This window comes from Pongo pygmaeus, chromosome 4, assembly GCF_028885625.2.
Source record: "Pongo pygmaeus isolate AG05252 chromosome 4, NHGRI_mPonPyg2-v2.0_pri, whole genome shotgun sequence".
NCBI classification, from domain to species: Eukaryota; Metazoa; Chordata; class Mammalia; order Primates; family Hominidae; genus Pongo; species Pongo pygmaeus.
The window spans coordinates 117,177,635-117,204,810 of record NC_072377.2 but is presented as its reverse complement, the minus strand read 5'-3'; the positions used below and the strand labels follow the sequence as shown (position 1 = coordinate 117,204,810).

The 27,176-nt window shown below is 40.5% G+C and overlaps 1 protein-coding gene across 3 annotated transcripts in view; it reads right to left on the bottom strand.

Moving 5' to 3' along the window:
- Positions 1-19,071, bottom strand: part of DCP2 (decapping mRNA 2) — a 47,144-nt gene extending 28,073 nt beyond the window's left edge. For 2 of the 3 annotated variants that reach the window (XM_054488738.2, XM_063665148.1), the window contains exons 1-5: positions 17,505-19,071; positions 15,871-16,634; positions 6,838-6,989; positions 577-704; positions 56-154 (exon numbers count right to left, since the gene is read on the bottom strand). In XM_054488738.2, coding sequence (XP_054344713.1) covers positions 56-154; positions 577-704; positions 6,838-6,989; positions 15,871-15,923 — 432 coding nt within the window. In that variant the 5' untranslated portion in view covers positions 15,924-16,634; positions 17,505-19,071. Of the gene's footprint in view, positions 1-55; positions 155-576; positions 705-6,837; positions 6,990-11,692; positions 11,817-15,870; positions 16,635-17,504 lie in introns of those variants that run through there. The other variant, XM_054488739.2, reaches the window with a different exon arrangement.
- Between the last annotated feature and the right edge of the window lie 8,105 nt (positions 19,072-27,176).

The following is a 27,176-nucleotide window of genomic DNA, read 5'->3' as shown; positions in this document are numbered from 1 at the left end:
ATACATTCAGACCCTAATAGCCAAATTTACTGTGTATCAAACTGCAATAACTTACCTCTCTAGCAGCACAATCATGAGGAGCTTCTTCTTTATTTACTTTTCCTTTTGGAAATCCCCAGCCTGATTTTGCTAGGTACCCCTGAACCAGTAGTACCTAAAAAACAAGCAGAAGTAAAAATCAAACTTGCCCTCCTTTTCCATACCCCTTTCTAAAAATCAAAGGCATTTTTCTCCTTACTTGAGGTAACTATTATCGCCAATAATTTTACAGAGTATTTTCTTAAAGTATATTCCGTGAGTCTGAATACATCACCACCAGTGTGAAAGCATTCTGCCCATTTAAAAAAAAAAATGTCTTCAACAATTAGGCGACACTTTTTTGTACCACGCCGTAACTGCAACAAGTAAAAAATCTGCAGACCTAGCATGCAGATAATATACAAAACTTGGCCTTTTAGCACTAAAAATCTAAGTATATTTTAAAACCTCAATTTAGAAACACTACATCAATAACAAATTTTGTTTATAGACTAACGATCACCATTTCACTAAAAATTTTTATTTCATTACACTCACATTTTCAAGTGTCTCATCAAGAATAATTGCACCGTATGTTGGTACTCCCATTTTATATTCCTTCCATTCATCCAAAACTTTTTCCACATCTTCACCTTCAGGCAGCAAAAACGGACAATGACTGAAGAGTATAAATAGTGTCAAGGAAGTTACTTTCTCCTTTAATATGGCTTGAGAAATTATATACAGAAAGAGACCCATTTAAATCAATAGTGTATTTTATGTGAAATTAATCAAATCTTCCCTCATTTAAGTGTAGCATTTTGGCCAGGCACCATGGCTCACACCTGTAATCCTAGCACTTTGGGAGGCCGAGGCAGACCGTGTTTTTGTTTTTTCCACATTTGTTTTCTCTTAAAAAGTCACTGTTAACTTTTTCATTTATAGCCTACACACAAATCAAGTAAGTTTTTAGTACTCATAGTCCTGGATCCCTAACACAAACTAATTCTGGACCATGTAAACACCTAGAACACTTCTCGTTAAGTGAGTCAAATTCATAATGCCAGGTAGTTATAGATATTAGTGTAATAACAAGAAATAGAATTACATATATAAAGTGATAGCAAGAAACAGAAGAAAATATATTGCTAAGAGAAAGAAACTATCACATCAAAAAAAGGATAAAGTGCTTAATTCTGGGAAGGAGAAGTATGAATGAGGTATGCCATTCTATACTATTTACCACATATATATTGTTTCCATAATGAAGAACACTTTTATCAAGTTTTACTTTAAGGATTACAGAGAAAGACAAATCAGGTATTAAGGAAAACATAGCCAGTTTCAAAGAAACTAGGCATGCCTCCCCCAAAACTGGGGAGTGTAAAATATTAATAGTAAAGTAAGTAAAATCCAAACCCTGAAATTATATGCTCAGACTTCCAACACTCCATGCTATCAAATGCCTCATCACTATAATACTGTTAATTACAAAAAAGCATAGAGAAAATGATAATTTATGATAGTATCTCTCAAAATGAGGTCACACTTTTAAGGGTTCTCAATTCTTCAATAAAAATTTGTATACTCTGTGTTTTCATTTTTATATTACTCTAACACGCAATCTGAGCATATTTTCAATTATCTAGATGACCATATGTATCAAATACTACCACTTGATTTCAGAGACCATATTGGTACTAGTACTACTACTTTAATTGCTACAGGCTATTAAAAACAGAAATAAAGCTAATCTACAAATGATGCATTACAATCAAATGACATACGACATAATATAGAAAGGAATGTTTCATAACAGAGAGCAGAGAAAGGTGGTGTTAGTACAGGTACACCAAACTCAAAACACCCTCAAAGAAGTCGGCATTATATACATTCACATTGTGATGAAAAGTCTGGTTTAAAAAAAAAAAAAATCACATCAAATTCATTTTATTTATTTGAATTTTACGTGTTCTACAATTCTGTAATTTAAAATTTGTTTCACAGGTGTAGTACAAATGAAATAGGTCCTCAGAGCCCAAGTCAGTCAGCCATCTATAACAATACTGTAATTTGGCCAGGTGTGGTGGCTCATACCTGTAAATCCTAGCACTTTGGGAGGCCAAAGCAGGAGGAATGCTTGAGCCCAGGAGTTCAAGACCAGCCTGGGCAACATAGTAAGACCCTGTCCCTACAATTTTTTTTTTTAAGACAAGTGCAAAGTTAATCTCAATATAATTAGTCCATGGCTTCACATTTGGGGAGAGGAAAAAAAAGATAAAAGCTTGGATACAACATTAACCATTCCATGAAGCTCTATGGTTCTATAAGGGCCTGATAAGATTCTAAAAGGTATTAAAATTCTGGCTTTACATGTTTAGTAAAATCCCTAGCAGAACTTCAGCCAAGGAACAAATCTGGGATACTCTTGTCTGTATCCACATTGCTGAGTACTTACTGAAGGAAAAAAAATCAAAGACTATGCATAATTTACAAAAGAGAAAACAGAGGCATAGACAAGTTCCACAATTTACCCAAGGATACATAGCTAGTAAGTGGCAGAGAAAGGATGCTAACTGAAAGGATGTGGCTCGAGAACGTATGCTCTTATCAAAAAGTACGCAGTCTTCTCTACTGCAATATCCCACATGTACCATCGACTCAACTAGCCCATAACAGAACCCACATCAATTCCCTCCATTTCTCATTTTCCGGTCAAAGAGATGGCCAAGTAAACGATTTACATGTACAAATATATGTGCTTCTCAAACTTACCCTTTGAATTAGGCACTATTAGTAACCTTACTTTTCGGGAAGAAACTGGGATCCTCAACTGCTCATACTAGAAACCTGGGTACCATCCTTTCTTCTACTTCTCCTCAGATATCCAAGTCATCCCCAATCTTATCTCCTAAACAGCTTTCAAATTTGATCTCTTCTACTCATTTCTACTACCACAGGTTTTCTCTCTCTAGTAAATTAATAAAATAGCATGTTAACTAGATTCTCAGAATCCAATCTTGCCTTCCTCCAATTCATTGTTCACACTATTCCACAGGAGTCTTGAAAAATACCCCTATAGGGAGAAATAAGCAAATGTGTGAAACTGTTAATAATGAATGAACACAGATGAAGGGTATGATGGCAGTTGTCATGTTCTTTGGCCATCTCCGAAAGTTTTTTCCCAAAATAAGTTTTTTTAATCTGTTTTTTAAAGAAATATGGCCCACAAGACCCCTACATGTTTTAGCCCCTGAATTACTCTGTAGCATCATCTCTTATCTTTCCCATTTAGTCTAAAATACAGTAACTTTTTTCATTTCCTCCGATTTTCCTCACATAAATCACTATCTCAGAGAAGGCTTCTATTTAGCTCCCAAATCTTTTTTTTTTTTTTTTGGAGTAATAGTTAACATTTATTACTTATTAACATTTATTGATCACTGTACCAAGTAAACGACTTACATGTACAAATATATGTGCTTCTAAAACTTACCCTTTGGATTAGGCACTATTAATAACCTTATTTTTCAGGAAGAAACTGGGATCCTCATCTAAGACAAATTAAATAACCTACCCAAGATTTTCGAGTGGCCAAGATGGGAATCAAACTCACAGCCTCCAAATCGTAAGTGGGTATCCCTCTTCTGTTCCCAATGAACACTGTGCTTCCGTATCACATTCTACCACACTGCACTGTAATCATTTCCTTTCCTGTCTTTTCTCATCTTCTTGAAGATATTGAGTCTACTCTGTTCACTGCATAAGGCCTGGCACAGAGAAACCATGAAGTTATTTAATGAAGTGTACCACATTAAACATTCCTTCTCCATGTAGCTATTCTTAGTTAACTAAAAGAAACATGCCTAAAACAAAGGTTCTCGGTGTTTTTTAATAGCAGGCAAAGTGTAAAACTCATGTGCAAACACACAAAATGTTATCCAAAACCCTAAAGTATGTAAAGCTGCCCTAGTAGGGCTGTAAGTCCATACAAAATGACCAAAGCAAAAGAGGACTTGGTTATCTTAGTCATGTTTCCGTAAACAGATTGTAACTCCTGAAAACCAGTCTACTAAGGTTTCTCCAGAGAACCTATCACCAAGGCCTTTAACAAAGATAGTGCTCAATATATTTCTATTCCCCTTTGATTTCTCATTAACTTCTACACATTTAATCAAATGGTTTGATCATTTCTTCCTTTGAAATCTGTCTCCCATCAGTGTTTTCTTTGTAGTCCCACTACTATGGCTCAGGGATTTATTGCCCTGAATGTCAAGTGATGTAACAGACCAATCAATAAATCTAGGATACCGTGTTTTGTTGTTTTTTATTTCTATTTTTTAAGACACAGTCTCGCTGTGTCACCCAGGCTGGAGCGCGATCTCGGCTCACTGCAAGCTCCGCCTCCTGGGTTCACACCATTCTCCTGCCTCAGCCTCCAGAGTAGCTGGGACTACAAGCACCCACCACCACGCCCGGCTAATTTTTTGTATTTTTTTTTTTAGTAGAGATGGGGTTTCACTGTGCTGGCCAGGATGGTCTCGATCTCCTGACTTCATGATCCGCCCCACCTCGGCCTCCCAAAGTGCTGGGATTACAAGCATGAGCCACTGCACCCGGCCTTGGATACCGTTTTCAAATGATCAAAGTAATATTCTTTACCACTGCTCAAAAATGTGCTATGGTTAACAGTTAACTATTACAGAACAAACACTGTTTCATCCATTTTCTACAGAGCCCTAAGGGTTCCATACTTCATGAGGCTAAAGGAAAGTGATAGGCAGCTGAGAATGAGGGTATTTCAGCTCACCTATCCCTACTCCAACTCTAGTTCTAGTACACGAACTTGTGGTTACAAATCCACTAAACATACACGTCATGGTCAAAAACAATAACCTGGCCAGGTACGGTAGCACCTATAATCCCAGCTACTTGGGAAAAATGCAGGAAGACTGCTTAAGCCCAGAAATTCAAGCCAGCCTGGGCAACAAGGCAAGACCTTATCTCAAAAAAGGAGAGAAAAAAAAAGACCTATGGAATAAAAATCAGGTTGGGCACAGTTGCTCACACCTGTAATCCCAGCACTTTGGGAGGCCAAGGCAGGTGGATCACTTGAGGACAGGAGTTTGAGACCAGCCTGGCCAGCATGGCAAAACCCCATCTCTACTAAAAATACAAAAAAAAAAAAAAAAAAAAGGCAGCCAGGTGTGGTGGCTTGCACCTGTAGTCCCAGCTACTCAGGAGGCTGAGGCATGAGAATCACTTGAACCCTGCAGGTGGAGGCTGCAGTGAGCCAAGATCACACCACCACACTCCAGCCTGGGCAACAAAGCGAGGCTGTCTCAGGGGGGGAAAAAAAAAAGAATAAAAATCAAAGGGCTTTGGCTCAAGATTTAAGAACCCATACAATCCCATGATCAACTCATATGACTTTCCAACCATATCTGCTATTATGGCCCCATGAGAGGATGCTGTTCAATGCAAACTAATTTATTTATTGAGCTATCCTTTTTCAAATCTACAATTTTTCTTCACCTAAAACACATTCTCCACTTCTACTGAGAAAATCCTATATTCCCTTAAAAATATAGCTTTCCCTAAAATATTTCGACTTATTTTTCCAAATTCTAAAAACACGTACTATCAGGACTATTAGCAATTATTCAATTATTTGCCTTATGACATAGCTTCTTTTATAATGCTAAATATTCATGTGAATCTTTTATAACTAATAAATCATGACAAGTTTCTGCCTGATATGTACATGGGGCGAGAAGCTTCTCTGAAGGCAAAGATGACTCTTTCCTTTTTGAGACAGAATCTCACTCTGCTGCCCAGGCTGGAGTGCAGTGGTGCGATCTCAGCTCACTGTAACCTGCACCTCCCAGGCTCAAGAGACCCTCCTGCCTCAGCCTCCTGAGTGGATGGGACCATAGGTGCGCGCCACCATGCCCAGGTAACTGTTTTTGTTATTTTTGGTAGAAATGAGGTTTCGCCATGCTGCCCAGGCCGGTCTCCAACTCCTGAGTTCTGGCAATCCACCAGTCTCGGCCTCTCAAAAGTACTGGGATTACAGGTGTGAGCCACTGCACCCAGCAAGGGCTTCTTTGTATTTGCCACTCAACTGAAAACACTGCTTCAAACATAGTAAACACTCAATAATTATTTAATAAATGTCACTGGGCACAGTGGCTCACACCTCTAATCCCAGCACTTTAGGAGGCCAAGGTAGGCAGATCACTTGAGGCCAGGAGTTCAAGACCAGCCTCGGCAAAAAAGAGAGACCCCCATTTCTAGAAAACATAAAAAAAAATTAGCAGGGATGGTAGCGCATGCCTGTAGTCACAGCTACTCGAGAGGCTGGGGGGAGGATTGCTTAAGCAGGAGCTCAAGAATACAGTAAGCTAGGATCACATTACTGCACTTCAGCCTGAGCGACAGAATAAGATCCTGTCTCTTAAAAAAGGAAATAAATACTAAATAAATCAGAAACGCAGTAATCTGATTAAAAGATCATCTGGTTACATGGAGCAGCAAGAGTAAAGTTCTACAAACAGGCTAGCTATGCATGGGAAAAAAATAAAATTTAATCAGTGTACATTTTAGGGAGTCCTCTGTATGATTATTATGATTATTAATGATTATAATTATTAATATGATTATTACTAAATTGTGTCTACTATTTATGTTTGACAAATTTTAGCAATCAAGTATGTTTTCTCTAATAGTTTTAAAATCTGAAAAGACAAGCAAAAAGAAATTTGTGCTAAAATATATTGCTAACAAGAAAGTCAGTCATTATAGTAATAAAAAGGATATCAGCTTTAGCAAAGTCTCTTATCCCACACTGAGGTAATCCTGGTGTGTTCTGCATGTAGAAATCCAAGTAAAACCAATGGGCAAGTTCAATCTGAAAACACACTCGGATTGCATTGTCTCTTTCCTCGCTGGGAATATGCAAAATAAATCGGCTGTCAAAAACAAAACACATACAAAAATTACATTTACAAACTATAACGATTTATCTTAAGCTATTTAAGTGCCTCATACCTGACCCATCAACTCAGAAAAGGGACCAAGAGCAGTACTGTTCAACAAAGCAATTAATATTTGAGGGAAATACTATAGGGAAGATGAGTCTTAGAGAGAGAGGAGACACCACATGTATCTCACTTTTAATACAGTTTGTTCTCAGCCTGTGTACCCTCTGTTCACAAGTACAGCGATCAGCTTAAGAGCTCACTAACAACAAAAGTGAGCAAGAAAACCTCCACTTCCTCCCATGTCTGGCAACATTTCCAAGAATATAGGTAAATATATTCATACAATTTTAAAATGTTTGCTACTACATAATCTTCACATATAAAATATTACCAAGAGATATTGGAAAAGAAACCAATATTCTGTTGCTCATTAATACACTAGACTTCCCAAAGAGCCTCATCTGCACAGTCTCAGTTCAAACTTTCAAATATACTCACTTTTCAAAACCCTAAATTGTCTTTTCCATGTACATTGAGGAAAGGAAGGAAAGACATATTTCTTTTACATATAAATACACATTTATATTAATATACATTAATAGTGCATGTACACATATGTAATTAGGATAATGAACCCCTTTATTATGAAACATACAAGTTAAAATTAATCAATCTAAGTGAATGTTGTAATTCAGAGCAGTCATTAAGCAGCTATCAATTATTTTTTCCAATGTTAAGCATTTTTGGTAATCCTTTTTCCCGGTAACCATTAGAGACAGATTCAAGTCCACTGGTTTTTAAGAGTCATTTTTTCAAATTAAAAATAGTACCACCCAGTTTGATCACTTGTTTAATCACTATCATAGTAAATAATTCTTGGCTGTTTCCAAGTTTCAAATAAGCTTAAGAATACTTTTCTCCAATTACAAGAGGACCTTCTCAACAAAGGAATTTAAAAATTAGCCAGGCATGGTGGCATGCATCTGTAGTCCTAGCTGCTCGGTAGGCTAAGGCAGGAGGATCACTTGAGCCGAGATGTTCAAGGCTGCAGTGGGCTATGATCATGTCACTACACTCCAGCCTGGGTGACGAGACACTGTCTCAAACATAAATATATATATATATATATATATACACACACACACACACATATACACACATATATACACATATATATTTTTTTTAATTAAGAAATAAAAACAACACTTGAGTGGCAAAAGGCATTTTAATCAGGTTTTTAGAGATTGCAATTTGGGAGACACAAGTCTAGCAAGCAGCTAAATCATGTTGCATTCAGGCAAGGTTAGGCAGAGCTTTTAAGGGCTCCTGTAAATTTACGTATCTGGAAGGTTTTAGCACAGTCCATGATAAATGATGGCTGGTTGTCAGCTCAGGATGTCTCTAGTCAATGATCAATATAGTTGGGCATGGTTATCTCTCCAGGAGGTTGATCAGGCCCAGTATATACACCTCGAGTCAAATGCAGCTAGTTTTACACTTTGGCCCAGTTCAGCAGGTGAAACTCCATCTAGATGTGTATGTGACTAGGATCCAACTCCTTATGCCCTCCTGGCTCCTTTTTGGATATTCTGACATAATCATCTCCATTGTGAATTTTCTTTTCACAATTCAGATCCATCAGTTTCATTTTGGATTCTTTTTCCCCACAATTCAGATTCAACAGTTTCATCTTTAAGACTTTTAGTCTTCTGATCTGTTCTAGTCTGGATCAGCTGTCCTCTACACCTGGTACACATCTGTCAACTCTACACTTCCCTTTCACTAGCATCCTATAGTTCCCTGTGCCCTTATCCCACAAAGGTCATGTTTCTTCTCTTTTTGTTTTCATCCTCCTTAATTCACTTCCTTGTTTTCATGAAGTACATCCTCACATATCCTGTGAAGGAAGGATGCAAAGGGGAGGTAAATACTATATTTTCAGATAATATACATCTAAAAATGTCTTTATCCTCATATTTGATAATTTGGGTAAAGAATTCTAAGTTGGAAATGATCTTCTTTCAGAATTTTCAAGTGTTCTCTCATTCCAACTTCCAGTTTTGATATTGAAAAGATTGAAGCCATTCAGATTTTTTTTTCTTTTTACTTCTAATTCGTGCCAAGGACAAAAGCCATTCAGATTCTTAATGTTTTGTATATGATTTTTTTTTCCCCAGTCTGGATGCTTCTAATATCTTCCTTCCATCCCCAGTGTTGTGAAATTTTGCAGTGTCTATTTTTGATCCACTACACTGTCATTCCATAGACCATATGTACTTGGAAACTCATATCCTTCAGTGCTGAAAGGTCTCGTAAGTCAATCCTACTGTGAGTCTTTATGTTTCTATACTGCCTTGCCAGGCATGGTAGTACATGCCTGAAATTCCAGCTACTCAAGCCAAGGAGTTCAAATCCAGCCTGGTCAACAATGCAAGACCCCGTCTCTTTTTTTTTTTAAAAATAGCTCCCTATATCAATTACATTAATTTTGCTTTTCATTTTTCCCAGTTCTCCTCAGCCCCCCTCTGTTGAAATGCTGAAATTGTAACTGTCAGAGGCAACCGTAATATTGCCTTAGGGACTTGTGGGGAAGGGGACGGGAATTATTCAGCGTAGTGTTTCAACTTTCAGAACCAAGTAATCTATTTTCTCTATGTAAGAAATGTGTTTGTCTTACTTGAAGAGAAACCCAAACTTCATCAGTTTTTGATAACATCTTGGTTTTTGAAGGAACTTCAATCTGTAATTGGCATTCAGAATGCCCTTGGCATGGCAGTCTGTGTGATGGCATTTAAGACCTGTGAAATCCTTGAGCCCAACTTGATTAACCAACACTGATAACCACCACCTTTATCTTTTAAAGTCTGCTTTATCTGTATTTTAAAAAATGAAAAACCCTCAAGTGTAAGAGCCAGCTCCCTATCTACTCACATAAAGGAGAAGCGTATTAATGAATAAACCCCTCAAGTGTCTCCTCATTAATATAAAAAGGCATCCAAAAATCACCTACCATCTAAGGAAAATGTGAAGCATGACAAGAAAGTTTTTTAACTGACCCTGAAGAAAACATAATTGAAGAACCAGAAGAAAACAGGAGTGAGGGTTGAAAGATGGAATTATCCTAAAAGAAATTTAAAAGAGTATTCCTTTTTCAGAGCAACTGTATTTTTCTTTAAATGTACAATAACTAAGTAAGAGCCCTCAGGGGGAAAAAAAGCTATTATTACTATAACCAACGGAAGCAGTGGAAGGTAGTATTAAGGATATCACCTAGACAATGGTACTCAAAATGTGGACGCTAGACCACGTGGGAACTAAGTGTGAAAAGAGAAACAGGTATTTTAGACATTAAAGGACTCAGTTTACTTCCTAACGAACCCCCTCAAAGAAATTAAAATGCGCACAAGCAAAACAAGAATGAAAACCAAGAAAGGATAAAACATGATATTCAAGAAAGAATAAGTAGCACCTCAGAGGGTTGTGTTGTGAAAGTGAATTCTAGTATTCTAGCTGCTAGGCAAGTCTGAGGAGCAACGTGTCCAGACTGGATTAGGAGGATGGAGGTCCCCAAGAGCGCAGTCTAAAGGGAAAAAAGGATTCTGTCGAAAGTATGATTGAGGATAAAATAAGGAAACGGATGAGAAGCGTTGAAAAAAGCAGTTAGAAACTTTGGACATATTAGAGAGGAGTACATGTACAACAGAATCATAGTCCAAATGTGAAGCAAAAACACCAAAGTTAGAACAGAAAGCCAACTGTCCCGTCCCCTCAAAAAAATGGATTTCAAGAATAGCCAGAAGGTGCCTGGCATGGTGGCTCCCACCTGCAATCCCAGCACTTTGGGAGGCCAAGGCAGGCGGATCGCCTGAGGTCAGGAGTTCAAGACCAGCCTGGCTAACACATGGTGAAATCCCGTCTCCACTAAAAATATAAAAAATGGTGTGGTGGAGGGCGCCTGTAATCCCAGCTACTCGGGAGGATGAGGTAGGAGAATCACTTGAACCCAGGAGACAGGGGTTGCAGTGAGCTGAGACCACGTCATTGCCTCCAGCCTGGGCAACCGAGCGAGACTCCATCTCAAAAACAAACAAACAAAAAGGCTAGAAGGAATCAAGCAATAGTAACAAAAGCATATATTTCTTTCACCCCCAAAAAAACTAAATGGTACCATCATTTTGACCAATTTGTAGGATATAAGAACGGAGAATTCATTCAGATATTCTGCAAGACACTTACAAAGGGATCCTGACTATGCCCCGATGGAAAAGAAACTAGCCACTGAAGACTTGCCTCTACTGTAATAATCTATTTACACTGTATTATCATCGTTCAGCTTTTACAATCAACAAATAGCACAAAATATAACAGACTTCAATTTACAAAATAGAATATAAATATTATCAATCCTAATTTTTTAAAAGTTAATCTGGATAGAAGCCGAGGGAATGGGCAAGAAAAAATGAGGCACTAATCATCTCACCATATCAGAGACTCAAGAAATACTGTAAGTTCATAAAACAAATATAATTTTAAGTATATTAAAGTCACAAAGGGGCCAGCATGGTAGTTCACACCTGTCATCTCAACACTTTGGGAGGTTGACGCAGGAGGATTGCTTGAGGCTACAAGTAAGTTTGAGACCAGGCTGGGCAAAGATCCCATCTCTACCAAAAAAAAAATGTATTTAATACCTGGGCATGGTGGTACACGCCTATAGTCCTAGCTACTCAGGAGGCTGAGCCAAGTGGATAGCTTGAGTCCAGGAGTTGGAAGTTGCAGTGAGCTATGATCATGCCTGGGCAATGGAGCAAGACCCTGTCTCTAAAAAAAAATCATAAACTCACAAAGGTAAACAATGGAACAATTTAAAATACTGATAGAGACATACTGGAAGCAGGATGGGGGCAATAGCGGGTGTGGTAAACTGAACTTTCATCTAGTACCTACGAAGGTGAACCAAATCCCCAATTCAATATAGAAAGTTCATAAAACAAGAAACTGGCACAAGTATATTTTAAAATATGAGGTATCCACCAGAAGAACTCAAAACAAAACAAGTAAAAGTCAATGCCTCTACAGGAATAGAAAAGGGTAGGGTAAGAAACTAAGACTGTTGCCTGTCATTTATAAATCTGTCTGTACTCTAATTTTCAAAACCATGTACATGATTACTTATTTTTAATAGTAAAAAGTTGACTTAAGTTTATAAGAGCTCATGTATGAAAATTAAACATTTAATGCGTTCATTCTGTGAATGCTTTTGATCTGTTTTAAAGGTTCAAAAGTACGTGTACATATGTGTATGTATGTGTATATAGTAATAGCTGAAATAAAATGCATTCCACTACAATTTGTTACGGAAAAAACTGCATCACACAAAACGTTATTTTCTCAATGTTCCTACAAACAAGACATTAGCACAAGGATTGCAATTAGTAGAAAAATGTTCCAGTTGAATTCAACACTAACATGGCTAGCTGAAGGTGAGCACAAATTATTTAATTAACCTACGCTATCACCAAAATAGCAGCAACACTAGTTGCCAGAAAATACCTTTCTCCTTTTAACACTAGTGTGGCCTAACTATACCCAACTCTTAAAAGGGCTTTAAAAAAATTCCAAGCATTTATTTGAACCAACCAACTTTTTAGTTGCTACTTTAAAAACATGTTTTTCAATTCTTTAATAAGCTAGTTTAAACAGTATTGAAAAACTCTGTATTTGACTTTTAATATCAAAAATCATGGTACATCAAAAACAAGCATCACCATAAAATGCTGCAGATTCACCTTACACATACATTTTAAATTACAAAGCAGTTTTTGTTCACTAGAATATTTTAAGATCAAACTCTTCCCTTCCTCTCCTCCAATTCTACTCCACTCAGAAAGTAACCAGTGTTATTAGTTTGGCGCATATTCTTTCGGCATACAAATACATACACCCCTTCCCCACCCACATACACACTTAAAAATTTGTTTTCACAAACGGCACCAAGTGACTAAATAAGTATTTCACTCAGTATACTGTGTACATCTTTTCAACACACAAGTATTTTCCCTCAGTTTACTGTGTGCTAATTGCCTGAGGAACTTAGAATGGCTGCACAATATTCCAATAAATGGAATGTTACATATTAAAGCATCTGCCTTAGGTTATGAGCAGTCTAATGGTTACAAAGTCACATTTTGAAAATTTAAGTCTCCTGCTCTAATTTTTCACATCAAAAGGCAAGATTTAACAGAAACATGTAATTTATCAAAAAACAAAGTAACACACAAAAAACTTCCTATATACACTAATAATAAGCAACAGAATTGGGGCAAAAAATGAAGGGAGTAAAAACAAGCACCTAGACTGAATTCATAAATCAAGAGGTACATAAAAGAGAGCAAAGAAGTTCAGAAAAATTAACCTCAAATTAAGCTTTACTTTTACACAAGTTTACCAAATTCTAAGTGTAAAAAAAAAAAAATTTAATCTACAATGAAAAGCTTGAATCGGTAACATTAAAAATCTTTCAATTAATCAAAGCTATAAATATTAACTTGAAAATGGCATTTATTTTATAACCTGAAGTTTTGAGAAATGTTTATTTGGTTTCATTATTACAGCCAGCCCTAATTTTTAAATATATCATATCCTTATTTATACAGCCAAAAACAGTAACTGCAAAAAGAAATTTCTTGAAAGGAAAAAAAAGTTATTCCATTCAAAAATATTTGTATAACAGCTTAAATACACTCACTGGAAAACCAACTATTTTTAACACTTGACAGGTGCTTAACATTTTGTTTACAAAATACAACGTAATTATTTTGTGAATAGGTTCCATACATAAAATCGTTAATAGCTGACATCACTTATTTAAATGATGTAATCCTAGATAATATGCAAATTAACCCCAATACCAGTAGGAAGACTAGCTCTGATGTCTGTAAAATGTGTAAGATTACCACATCTTTTTCTAAATCAACTCTTAACTCTATTAACACACAGCTAATTACTGATCACCTTTCTAAATACTTATCTTCAATTTTTTTCTAACTATAAAATGCATAAAAAATATTGGAAACAAAAAATAAAGATCACAATCTCATAATCCCACTATTGGTTGATGTGCGTCTAGTCATTTATCCACACACACATATCAAATTCAGGTTTTTTTTCCTTTTTTTTTTTTTTTTTTAATTTTGGACAAGAAACTAAGTGCCTTTTCAGTGGTTCATTTGAATCTACCATACTTCAAAAATTATAAATCTACCATCACCAAAGAAGTACAATGCCATTTTTATTAGATGCAAAATTAGGCTATTTACTTTTCTGTATGTACTTTTGTGAGGTTTAAAACGTTAGGCTTATTACTTCCTTCTTGGTATGAGAGAAAAAGTACAGGCACTGGAAAGAAAAAGGAATAGGTGTGAAATCTTGATTTTGTGAATTAGGATGAATGTGACCTTCTGTAAATTACAAAGTTCCTGAATCTGTTTGCGCAGATGAAAATGGAATTATACTAACTGCACCTACCAACCAGGGCTGAATGAGGATTAAATAAAACAATACATGTAAAGGTAGTGCCTGGTGCACAGTAGAAACTCCAGGCCAGGGGCGGTGGCTCACGCCTGTAATCCCAGCGCCTTGAGAGGCCGAGGCAGGTGGATCACGAGGTCAGGAGTTCGAGACCAGCACGGCCAAGATGGTGAAATCCCGTCTCTACTAAAAATACAAAAATTAGCCGGGTGTGGTGGCGGGCGCCTGTAATCCCAGCTGCTCGGGAGGCTGAGGCGGAGACTCGTTTGAACCCGGGAGGCAGAGGTTGCAGTGAGCCGAGATCGCACCACTGCACACCAGCCTGGGCGAAACGAAAGAGGCTCCGTCTCAAAAAACAAACAAACAAAAAAAACCCTCCACAAACACCAGTTCTTTACTTTCCATTTAAAAAAAACTGCATGAAGTAGATACAACTACTAAAAGCCTGCCTTTTAAAACATAAACACAGTAACTGTGAACGAAAAGGTGTTATCACTTGTAATCACCATCCACACACACTTGGCGACAACTCCGGGTATCAATGCACCCCCAAATTTTACCTTCGGAAAAGAAGTATTTTTAAGTATCCTACACGTGTTTGGCTATCTGAAATCAGAGTTGACAAGGGGGAAGAATGCAGAAAATTTCTCATGTGAAGTATACACCCTGAGTTAAACCCCCGCGCTTGAGAATTTCCTTTAAAATAGGATAATTAAGGATAAAAAGAAAAGCAGCGCTACACTTTTTCCCTCTCTCCCCCAAAGACAAGGCTAGGGACGAGAAAAAAAAGTAATTCCTTACAGGAATTTACAGAGAACGCCACGGACAAATAACACGCAGGCGTCAGAGTATAAGTCCAAAAAACTGCTCCTTGCGCAGGTCCGCGTACCTGGGATCCTAAGGCTTAAATTACTACCCTACGGTCTTCCTTCAGAATCGGGGAATGAGACACAGGGAGGAGGGGGTGCACGGCGTGGAAAAGTCACAGTGGCAGAAAAAACAATGGGAGAGGGAGGCGGCGGCGGCGGCAAAACGCTAAGACCCAGGCTCCGGCGAAGCGGCTGCGCCTGCGGGAAAGCAAAATAGTTGAGTAACTTAAAAAATGAGGAAATTCCGGGTGTTCTGCGGGGAAGGACGGAGGGCCGTGAGAAACAGGGTGGCTGCGGCGGAAAGAGGGGCGGTGTCGTCGGAGAGCGGGGTCGAAGATGGAAAACCAGCAGCGGCGGGAGCGGAAAGCGAGGACATGGACGTGGGCGGGGAAAAAGACCCGGAGGCCTCTGGGGGTCCGCGAAACTGAGAAAACCCGACGGGGGCGAAAGGGGGTCGGGTAGCGCGGTACCTGCAGAGATCGTCCAGGACGCTGCCGGGAATCTCCACCCGTTTGGTCTCCATGATGAGGACCCACTGCAGGAACAGTGCATCCCGGCTCCGCGCGGCCGGGGACTGACGGTACGGCACGAGGACTCCGGCTCGCCGGAGAGCTGGCAGCCGAGGAAGCTGCTGCAGAGACGACTCCAACAGAGACGAGAAGGGGAAGGGGCGGGACCCGCTCACTTCCGTCCCGCTCCCTCAGCCTTGGACCCCAAGACTGGGCCAAGGCTCGGGGCGGAGCCCCTGGAGTCACGCCCCTACTCGCTTGAAAGGCCCAATGGGAAGCTGAAGAATTAGGAACCTAAGCACTCTAAGCCAATGAGACGTTTGTTTATTGGTCCGCTACTTCCAATCCGTCTTCAAGCTGCTCAGTTGCTACTCAGAAAACCAACTTCCCGCCGCCTTTGGGGTGGCTACACGCATGCGCACCATGCCTCCCGCGCGATTCTAGGAAGTTTAGAGGGGTCGCGGCTTAGGTGTAGACCCCGAGACACATATCCGGGACTTTGGCATGTTGTGCAGGACCTCGCGGTGACTGAGCTCTTTCCTCTGCAGGGCCGACCGTGAGGATCCGTACAACACAAGAGTATGCTCGCGATTCCTGTCACCAAGTATCTTGCACTTATCGCTGCCCCCACCAACTCCAGGCCAAGAGCTGTGCCTCTTTCACTACAAACCCTTGGAGAGGGTATCCATTTTCGAGGTGGCTCACCTCTGTCCTTCCTTAGGCACCTGGTTCCAAATATAAAGACAAGGATTTTATCTCAGTATCTAGCACCTAGCAAAATCTTAGAAAATACTGATTTAAGCTGAACTCTGATCTGTATTCCACCCTCTGTACAAAGCAATCCCAACCTGCTCGTCCTTATTCATTCCTCATCTTGCTTAATGGAGTCCAATCCATTTGGGATCTTTGGAGAAACTAGATCCATCTGTTCTTCTTCCTCTTACATCAGACCCACAGGCCCACACACACCTGCTCCGTCACAAGTTTAGTCTGTTCTACCATTTAATCTCCCATCTTTTGTCTAAATTTGTCACATGCCACTGCGTACTTCAGTTTTGCATCATTTCTCCATACTACAGCGAGAGCTGCCTAACCAGTGACTCTGCCTCCATTCTTGGCCTATGCAACTGCCTACGTTTTGTTTTGTTCTACTCAGATATGAACAAGTTATCTTTTCAGCTTCTGCTGTATGATCAAGCCCAAGTTCCTTTGGCATAAGAGGCCCGTCACCATCTATTTTGCTCCCGTTTTCCATCCTTTTTTTCCCCTCTTTCTTGGAGAATTCCTCAAATTTATCTTCCCGACAACTACAGAGTTTTTACTTATTTAGAGTTCTATTTTGTTCTTCAAATGCCCCTTTCTTGTGGTGTCATATTCTTGCTTTGTATATTTTATTTTATCCTGAGGATATTAATAATAGATTTTGACGTTTTCTTCTCCCTGAGTAGTCTTATTCCTCTCAGCTGCTTTTTGCTATTATATTGGTCTCATCTATCCTAGTAGAAGCTTCTGTAGTCCTTGACTATTCACTCACACTTAAGAGTAAGGCCTTAACCTGGAGTCAAGTGCCTTGAAAGCTAATTGGAAGCTCTCACCTTGTAGATGGTACTTGTTTCCTGAGAGCTTCACTGTAGGATGATCTGGCTGAGCTGTTGGTTGGAAATACATGGCATCAGTATCTGTACGTAATTCTTTCTGCTGATGAAATTCCCTAAAGAGAAAATGCTTCCAGGCACAGCTTCATGTATTCTGGGAGTCCAGTACAGAAGCACAGGCTGCAGTATTCCATTTGCTTTATTCAGTACTCCCAGCACAGTCCAAGTCTTATTTTAGATTTCCTAAGAAGCAGGCACTGAGACAAGGTTTTGAGTGCAGATAGCCTGTGAGGGAGGTGATCCTGGGAAACATTGGTAGCAGAGCAGGAAAGTGAGTCAAGGAAGGGAAGAAAGCCAAAGGGTTTATTATCAAGGAAATTAGCACTGTGGTTAACTGGAGCTTACTGTCACTGGAGAATTCTGGTGGCCAGTATAAAACATATACCCCAGAGTTATCCCACTCAAGGGGTGAGGGAGATGGGGATTTATATACCAACTTCCTTCAATGGTTGAAGGCAGCCCCTGGGGTCTGCACTCTAGCCTGCTACATGGGCAGCAAGATGGGCTCTGGTGGCCAGAAAAAGCCTTAGGGCAAAGAAATGCAGATACTAGCAGTTGGACCTCCAGCCAGTGTAGTGGATGGATTGGTGAGGGTAAGAGTGAGCCCCTTCAGTTCTATTTTGTTGGGTGTGCATTCTACCTGTACTGACTGAATGTCTTTTCTCTGACTGGGAGGCACCATAGTGGTTTTCTTAGTTGTCTCACTTAGAGCTCAAGTCTAGTTTTTAGAGTACTCTAAATGATGGCAGTGGAACAACAGTTCAAGGCAAAGCGGTGCTTACCCACATGGGCCAATGGTATATTAATAGAAACAAGCAGGTTACCAAGCACCTGCTGAAGCACCTGGAGGAATTATTCTTACTACCTTTCTAGTCTCCCAGTTTAGGGGCAGCTATACAACTCCTTTTGGGCTCATAGAGGCCAGGAAGTCCCCAAACTCTCACATGGTGTTAAACCAGTCTGCCTTATTAAGAGTTTCTGAGATGTCTGTGGTCCAAGATATTATCTTACCCATGCCCCATCTTGCCCCATCTTGCCCACTGCCTCCTCACACACAGATTTCCAGGAGCTGGACTAGCGCAACCCTTATAGCAGCCTTCCAAGCCATGACTTCCAAAGAAGTCAAGTGTATGGTAGAGGCACCTGACAGCAGTAACGTAAGTGGACCCAGGGGAATGACCCTGTGTGGCAGACAACCTGAATGAGTTTGCAGTTCCAACCAAGATTCATTCCTTATCTATGAGGAACATCTGAGCCCTGTGGAATGCAGGCCGCACAGGAGGGCTAGGCCCTTTGTTTTGGGCTAAATGAAGGTTGCCAGGTGGAAGCTGTTAGGGAGAGGGTGCAAAATGAAAATGCTATATAAACTGCATGCTTTCTGCAGGTGATGTTGTTCTCATGTCCAGCTCACCTCTAGTGGACCGCTCTGTATGTAAGTTCCCCTCAATAAACCATATGCCTCGTTTGCTGGCTCTGGGTCTCTTCTTCGGCCTCTTGAACCTAGTGCCATCCCTGTTAAAGTGAATAGGGACACCAAGGCCTCAATTCCGTCTAATTGTTCACAGGACCCAGCTGAGAATGACAAAGTGGAGCTTAGAGTTGAGGGAACAGGAGAACAGGAGATGCTAGGGTTCTTAAATTATAATACTGATTTGATTTTTAAATAATTAGGTTGATTAAAACCTTTATAGTTTTAAAATATGCTATTTCATTTAGTCTTTTTTTTTGGAACAAGATCCCACTCTGTTGCCCAGGCTGGAGTGCAGTGGCATAGCTCACTGTAACCTCCAACTCCTGGGCTCAATCTCCCACCTCACCCTCCCAGGTAGCTAGGAATACAAGTGTGCACCACCAGGCCTGGCTAATTATTTTTTTAAAAACTTTGTAGAGACAGGGGTCTCACTAGGTTGCCTATGTTAGTCCTAAACTCCTGGCCTCAAGCAATCCTCCTGCCTCAACTTCCCAAAGCACTGAGATTACAGGCATGAGCCACCGTGCCTGGCCTCATTGTCTTTATTACTACATGAAATAGACAAAGATTAATGAGGCTTATAAAGATTAAATGACTCAAAGATTAATGATTAAGCAACAGTATGTAATTGAGTCAGGACTAGAATTCAGTTCTAAACTCATAGCAGGAATTCTGCCTTAGGAAGAATGACACAAAAACTATTATTTATGTCTATACAGCATATTATAGTATAAAATTCAAATATGATAATCTCACAACAAAATAAGCTGTCATTGAATCCTAAAAAATATTTAACTTGCTTATTGGCCTTTTAAATTGAGTGAGGTCACCTGTAATCCCAGCACTTTGGGAGGCCAGGGCGGGTGGATCATGAGGTCAGGAGATCCAGACCATCTTGGCTAACACGGTGAAACCCCGTCTCTACTGAAAATACAAAAAATTAGCCGGGCACGGTGGCAGACGCCTGTGGTCCCAGCTACTTGGGAGGCTGAGGCAGGAGAACGGCGTGAACCCAGGAGGCGGAGCTTGCAGTGAGCCGAGATCACACCACTGCATTCCAGCCCGGGCCACAGAGCGAGACTCTGACTCAAAAAAATAAATAAATAAAAATAAATAAATAAATAAATACAGTGAGGTTAAATTAAGTCTGTCAAAGCTTCTTCACATCCCTACAAAGTTCTTATGGTTCAACTCAATGTTCATAGAGTAACACATAATTTCCCCTTCTGTTAGCCCCACACTCCTTCTAGTATAACATCTCCCACAGCATATAATATGTTTTGGTAACATCTACCAAGAAACAAAAATCTCCCTTGATCTCTATGGCAGAGTCTTACTAGATGCTGACTGTATTAGTCCATTCTCACACTCCTAATCAAGGCATACCCGAGACTGGGTAATTTATAAAGGAAAGAGGTTTAATTGACTCCGTTCCACATGGCTGGGGAGGCCTCACATCATGTCAGAAGGCAAAGGAAGAGCAAAGTCATATTTTACATGGCAGCAGGCAAAAAGATCATGTGCAGGGGAACTCCCCTATATAAAACCATCCGATCTTGTGAGATTTATTCACTGTCATGAGAACAGCACAGGAAAGACCCATCCCCATTATTCAATTACCTCCCACCAGGTGCCTCCCATGACACATGGGAATTATGGAAGCTACAATTCAAGATGAGATTTAGGTGGGGACACAGCCAAACCATGTCACTCACCAATCCCGTTTCCTTTTCCTGGATTCACAGGCCTCCTTGAGTTTAGATGGAAAAAGGCAATTGAGTTCTGGCCAGTGGAATGAAGATAAACATGATATACCCAACTTCAAAGCACAGCTCCTGAAATGCTCTATGTAATTTTCACATAATTTTTATTTCTCCCTTTTCTTTTCCCAGCTGAAAGCAAAGAACTCTTTAGATAGTGGAGTCATACTGGAAAAAGCACAGACCCTTGAGTATACTGCTTGGAGGAGAGCTACCCTGGAGCATTTGCTCCAGATTCTGCATGAGCAAAAAATAAACTTTTGCTGCATAAAGTATCTTGTTTTTTTGTTGTTGGGTTTTTTTTTCTTTTTACACACAAACTCTTTTCCATAATCAGTAAATGCAGGTTGTAGTGGTCATTCTTGTTTGCATACCCAGCACTCATTTACCCAGGGCCAGCTGCATGTGTGTGTATGTATAAACCGTATAGTTGCACAGAACCCTACACTCAGAAAGGCCCCATGTTTGGTTTAATGCTCTGCTGTTACCATCTTGAAATTCTCAATTTTGTTTTTGAACTTGTGTTTTGTAAGTAAAATTGGAGGGACAATAGAGCATGAGCAGAGTTGAGACGTGCAATATGCATGTCCACTCACTCCTTGCCATGCCATTTGCATATAGCATTTGCATTGTCCTATTTAAATAGAATTTCACTGAACTCACAATGCATGAAAGTTCAGCAAGATTCAGAGTAAGAACAACATAGGCACATTACAACTGAGTAGGTGGGGTCTCTGTCAGCCCTAAGAGGTCAAGCTTCCTGTGTATCAGAACTTGTTCTAATGTAAGAAGACAATGGCAGTCTAAAAACACAAAGAACCAAGAAACTCTATCATATCCTTTCTTATTGCTTTTCTGATTTAGCCAACCCCTTATGCTGAAAATGATGACATAGAAGGAAAGGGGAAGATAGAGCAACCCATCTTTTCCTTTTCTTTTCAGTTTTTTCCTCATCAATAAGAAGGTAGAGAATGTGGTAGAATATGTATGTGCATATCAAGAAGTGACATAAAAACAGTTGACTTTCGTACAGCATTTTGACTGTTCTGGTAACAATGAAATACATCATACATGTATGAAGTATGAAATAAGAATTATGTAATTTCAGTGATTCCACGTGCAAGTTAAATGTTCTTATATTTGCATTTAAAACCAGCATTGTGACCGGGCGCAGTGGCTCACGCCTATAATCCCAGCACTTTGGGAGGCTGAGGTGGGCAGATCATGAGGTCAGGAGATCGAGACCATCCTGGCCAATATGGTGAAACCCCGTCTCTACTGAAAATACAAAAATTAGCTGGGTGTGGTGGTGCGTGCCTGTAATCCCAGCTACTTGGGAGGCTGAGGCAGGAGAATCACTCGAACCTGGGAGGAGGAGGTTGCAGTGAGCTGAGATCACACCACTGCACTTCAGCCTGGCGACATAGCGAGACTCCGTCTCAAAAAAAAAAACAAACAAAAAAGCAAAAAAAAAACACACACACACAAAAAAACCAGCATTGCATAATATTAAGATGGTGAAAAGTCTTTGTAATGATTTTAATTTTACTTAGAATGAATTTAATTTTACTTAATTTTAATTTTAATCCTTACTTAGAATGACAATAAATATCAGAAACACCATAAGTCAAGAGAGAAACTGTGAAAGAAAGGAAAAGCCTTTATATTCTAGTATTTTTGTTGTTGTTGTAGTTAAGAGATGGGGTCTCGGTTTGTTGCCCAGGCCAGACTTAAACTCCTGGGCTCAGCAATCCTCCTGTGTAACTGAGACTGTAGGTGTATGCCACCTCACCTGGCTTTCTAGTACCTTTAGTGACACTTTTTTCCTGCCTTTTGAATAAGGAGCTCTATATTTTCATGAGAGGAACAGGCTCTGCAAATTACATATTAATAGCAGGCCCTGAATTCACCCCTTACTCTTTCCTAACAGAACCCTGATTAAGACATGTATCTCTTAGCTTCCCTCACACAGCACATGTGACTCTGGGGAAGCCAGAAACACTTTTGGCTCAAAGGCCAAGATCTGGTTGGTAAGTCAAACACCACACTCCATTCCCTGGAAATGTACCCATTCTCTGGACAGGTACATACCTACATAGTCCAGTCAGTGTATACCATAGAACTCTTGCTTAAAACCTCATGATGAAAAAGTCTCTCTTCTTTCATTGGATGTCATCAGGTCAGGATATGATGTCTGGAACTTCTACAGCCAGTACTCAGTGACTGATATACTACTACTCACTATCACTTTGAGGTTGAAGCTAATGTGTGGAATGGGGCAAAGCTGAAACATCTGTAGGAAAATGGACCTAGAATTGTCAGGAAATGGGCTGGGAGAGAGACAGAGAGCCCTAGCTGAGCTAACAGGTATCAGAGTAGCCAATTAGACCAACAAGCCAAAAATGAGAGTAGCGTTTACTGCAATGATATAAACAAGAAACAGAGAAAGTACCCACTGTTTCTGTTCCATTTCCCCCACAGAACTGCGCACTACCTGCAGGTCACATGGGTCAGCACAGATGTAGGGGGTCATGGAGTCATATCACTGTTAAGGGATCCCTGAAGAAAAAGCTCCAGCAGTTTTATGGACTCTGAGGTGGAGCAGGGGAAGGCAAGGGGGAAAGGCTAAGAGTGGAAAAGTACTGAGTACCTAGGCAACCTGGAAAAGAATGTCAAGGTTTCCCTTCCCCTCTCCATAAGGAGGCCTCAGCAGAGAAGCCTAAAGAACCCTCTCCCCAGCCAGGCACAGTGGCTCAAGCCTGTAATCCCAACACTTTGGGAGGCCAAGGCTGGCAGATTGCTTGAGCTACTGAGTTCGAGACCAGCCTAGGCAACATGGCAAAACCTTGTCTCTACAAAAACTACAAAAAATTAGCCTGGTATGGTGGCATCCACCTGTAGTCCCAGCTATTCAGGAGGCTGAGGTGGAAGGGGTGCTTGAGCCCGGGAAGCCAAGGCTGCAGTGAGCTGAGATTGTACCACTGCACTCCAGCCTGGGTGACAGAGCCAGACCCTCTCTCAAAAGAAAAAAAAAAAATCCTCTGCACAAGGCCTCAGATAAAGAAACCTAGGAATGAAGGAGGCACCAGGGATAGGGATGCAAATATTTACAGTCATTAGTTGCTTCAGAACGGGATACATTCTGAGAAATACATTGTTGAGTGATTTTGACATTGTGTGAACATTATAGAGTATACTGGTACAAACATAGATGGCATAACCTACCTAGGCTCTATAGTAGAGCCTATTGCTCCCAGGCTACAAACTTGTACAGTATGTTACTATACTGAATACTATAGGCAATTGTAACACAATGGTAAGGCTTTATATATCTAAAAATATCTAAACACAAAAAAGGCACAGTCAAAATATGGTATAATAATCTTATGGAACCAACACCTTCGAATATGTTGTTGGTTGAAATGCTGTTATGTGGCCCGTGACTGTATCAGAGCCTGCAGCACACTAGCTGTGCACCAAGTCTGTGGAAGGGAGGGCAGCTTTCCTCCATGAGGGCTGCCAGGTAGAGGCTTTGTAATCACCTGCAGTCAGACAGACCTGAAAAACCACACGTAGGTTTTTAACTAGGAGCTGGACTCCTCAAGAACTAAGTGAAACCCAAAGCCTATCCTACCTCTGAACTTACATGAACCAAATATTTCTTAAGCCAAAGCTATCTGTTATTTGAGCCTAAATCATTTTAATTTATATGTTCCTCTATCCATCTAGTAGCTCAAATCAGAAAACCTAAGAGTGAATCTTGATTCCTGTTTTTCTCATGTATCACTATGCCTGATACATCAGCACTTCCTAACTAGTCTACCACCAAAACATACCTAAGATCCATTCCCATTTCCTCCACCTCAACTTTCCCCACCTTAGTCCAGCCCACAGCACTTCTCACTTAGACTACTTCAATTGGCTTCTAACTGGTCTCCTGTCTTGCACCCATGCTCCATTTTAATCTGTCCTCCACAGAGAGCAGCAAGAATGATCAGGCTGGGGATGGTGGCTTACTCCTATAATCCCCACATTTAAGGAAGCTGAGGTTGGGGGATTGCTCCTGGCCAGGAAGGAATTAGAAACCAGCCTGAGCAATATAGTAAGATCCCGTATCTACAACAGTAAAAAAGAAAAAACAAAAAAACAGAAAAAACCATGCGTGGTGGTATACACTCATACTCCCAGCTACTCCAGAGGCTGAGGCAGGAGGATCCCTTGAGCCCAGGAGTTCAAGGTTACAGTGAGCTATGATTGCACCACTGCACTCCAGCCTGAGAAAAAAAAGTAATAATCTTTTATTTATTTATTTATTTTAATTTTTTTTAGAGTCAAGGTCCCACTCTCCTGCCCAGGCTAAAGTGCAGTGGCGTGATCATAGCTCACAACAGCCTCACACCCTTGAGCTCAAGTGATCCTCCTGCCTCAGCCTCCCAAGTAGTTTGGACTACAGGCATGTGCCACCATGCCTTGCTAATTTTTGTTTTTGTTTGTTTATTTGTTTTGTTTTGAGATGGAGTTTCGTTGTTGTCGCCCAAGCTGGAGTGCAGTGCCCTGATCTCCGCTCACTGCAACCTCCGCCTCCCGAGTTCAAGCAGTTCTCCTGTTCCAGCCTCCCGAGTAGCTGGGATTACAGGCATGCACCACCACGCCCAGCTAATTTTAATCTGTATTAAAATTAATAATTTATATTTTTAGTAGAAATGGGTTTTCACCATGTTAGCCAGGCTGATCTTGAACTCCTGACATCTGGTGATCTGCCCACCTTGGCCTCCCAAAGTGCTGGGATTACAGGCATGAGCCACCACGCCCATCCTAATTTTCGTATTTTTTGTTGAGACTATCTTACTATGTTGCCTAGGCTTGTCTCAAACTCCTGGGCTGGAGCAATCCTCCTGCCTTGGCCTCCCAAAGTGCTGGGATTACAGGCATGAGCCACCACGCCCATCCTAATTTTCGTATTTTTTGTAGAGACTATCTTACTATGTTGCCTAGGCTTGTCTCAAACTCCTGGGCTCAAGCAATCCTCCTGCCTTGGCCTCCCAAAGTGCTGGGATTACAGACATGAGCCACTGCAGCTGGCCTGTGATCATCTTAAAACCCAAATTTGAATGCTGGGCATGGTGGTATGTGCCTCTAGTCCCAGCTATCCAAGAAGTCCCTTGAGCCCAGTCTGGCCTCAGCAACATAGCAAGACCTCATCTTTATAAGACCCTGTCTCTATAAAAATAAAGGAAAAAAATGACATAAATTTAATCACATCACTCTCCTGCTTAAAATTTTTCATGACCCTCAGAGTAAACTCTAGTTTGCTATCTAAGAGACCTTACACGATGGAGCACTAAATGTCACTTTAGCTTCATCCTATGTCCCATCTTCATCTGTCTCTGCTACACTCTAGCCATATTAGTCTTTTTGAAATTCGTCAAATACCCCAAGCTCTTTCCAAATACCATTCCCTCTGCCTGGAATGCTGCACCCACCTTCCATGATTGCCTCCTTTTCATCTTTATGTATAGGTTAAATGTCACCTCTTCAAAAAACCTTCCCTGGCCACTGTATTTAAATAGTCTCGACTGGGGGTGGTGGCTCACACATTTAATGCCAGCACTTTAGGAGGCCGAGGCAGGTGGATCACCTGAGGTCAGAAGTTAATGGCCAACATGGTGAAACCCTCCTAAGTCCCCAGTTGTGTGGTACTCTCCAGAGGCTCCACCTAGGTAGACCTAACTATTTCCAGAATACACAAGGAAGCCAAGTATGTTTTATCTGCTACCAGCAGAGGGTGTTCATTCCTTTTTTCCATTTTTAAATTTTGCATCATACTGCTGAGTAATATTTTTAGTACAAGAACACGACTTTAAAACTGCAGCTTTTGACATACCTAGGACTCCACTTCTTAGGAGTTAGGGAAATGGCAGTGTTTTCTGGTTAAATGACTCAGAACTCTGAAGAAACCCTTTCTCACACAATGAAACCTCCCCCTTAGAGTTACTTCTTTTAGTCATCACAGCACTGCCAACCGGTGATACAATCTCACTCTGTAATTAGTTTTCTATTGCTGTTATAACAAATTACCACAGACTTGATGGCTTCAACAATACAAACGTATGGCCAAGTGCAGTGGCTCATGCCTGTAATCCCAGCACTTTGGGAGGCCAAGGCGGACAGATCACTTGAGGTCAGGAGTTCCAGACCAGCCTGGCCAACATGGCAAAATCCCATCTCTACTAAAAATATAAAAAATTAGCCGGGCATGGTGGCACATGCCTGTAATCCCTGCTACTTGGGAGGCTGAGGTAGGAGAATCGCTTGAACCTGGGAGGCAGAGGTTGCAGTGAGCCGAGATTGCACCACTGCACTCCACCCTGGGCAACAGAG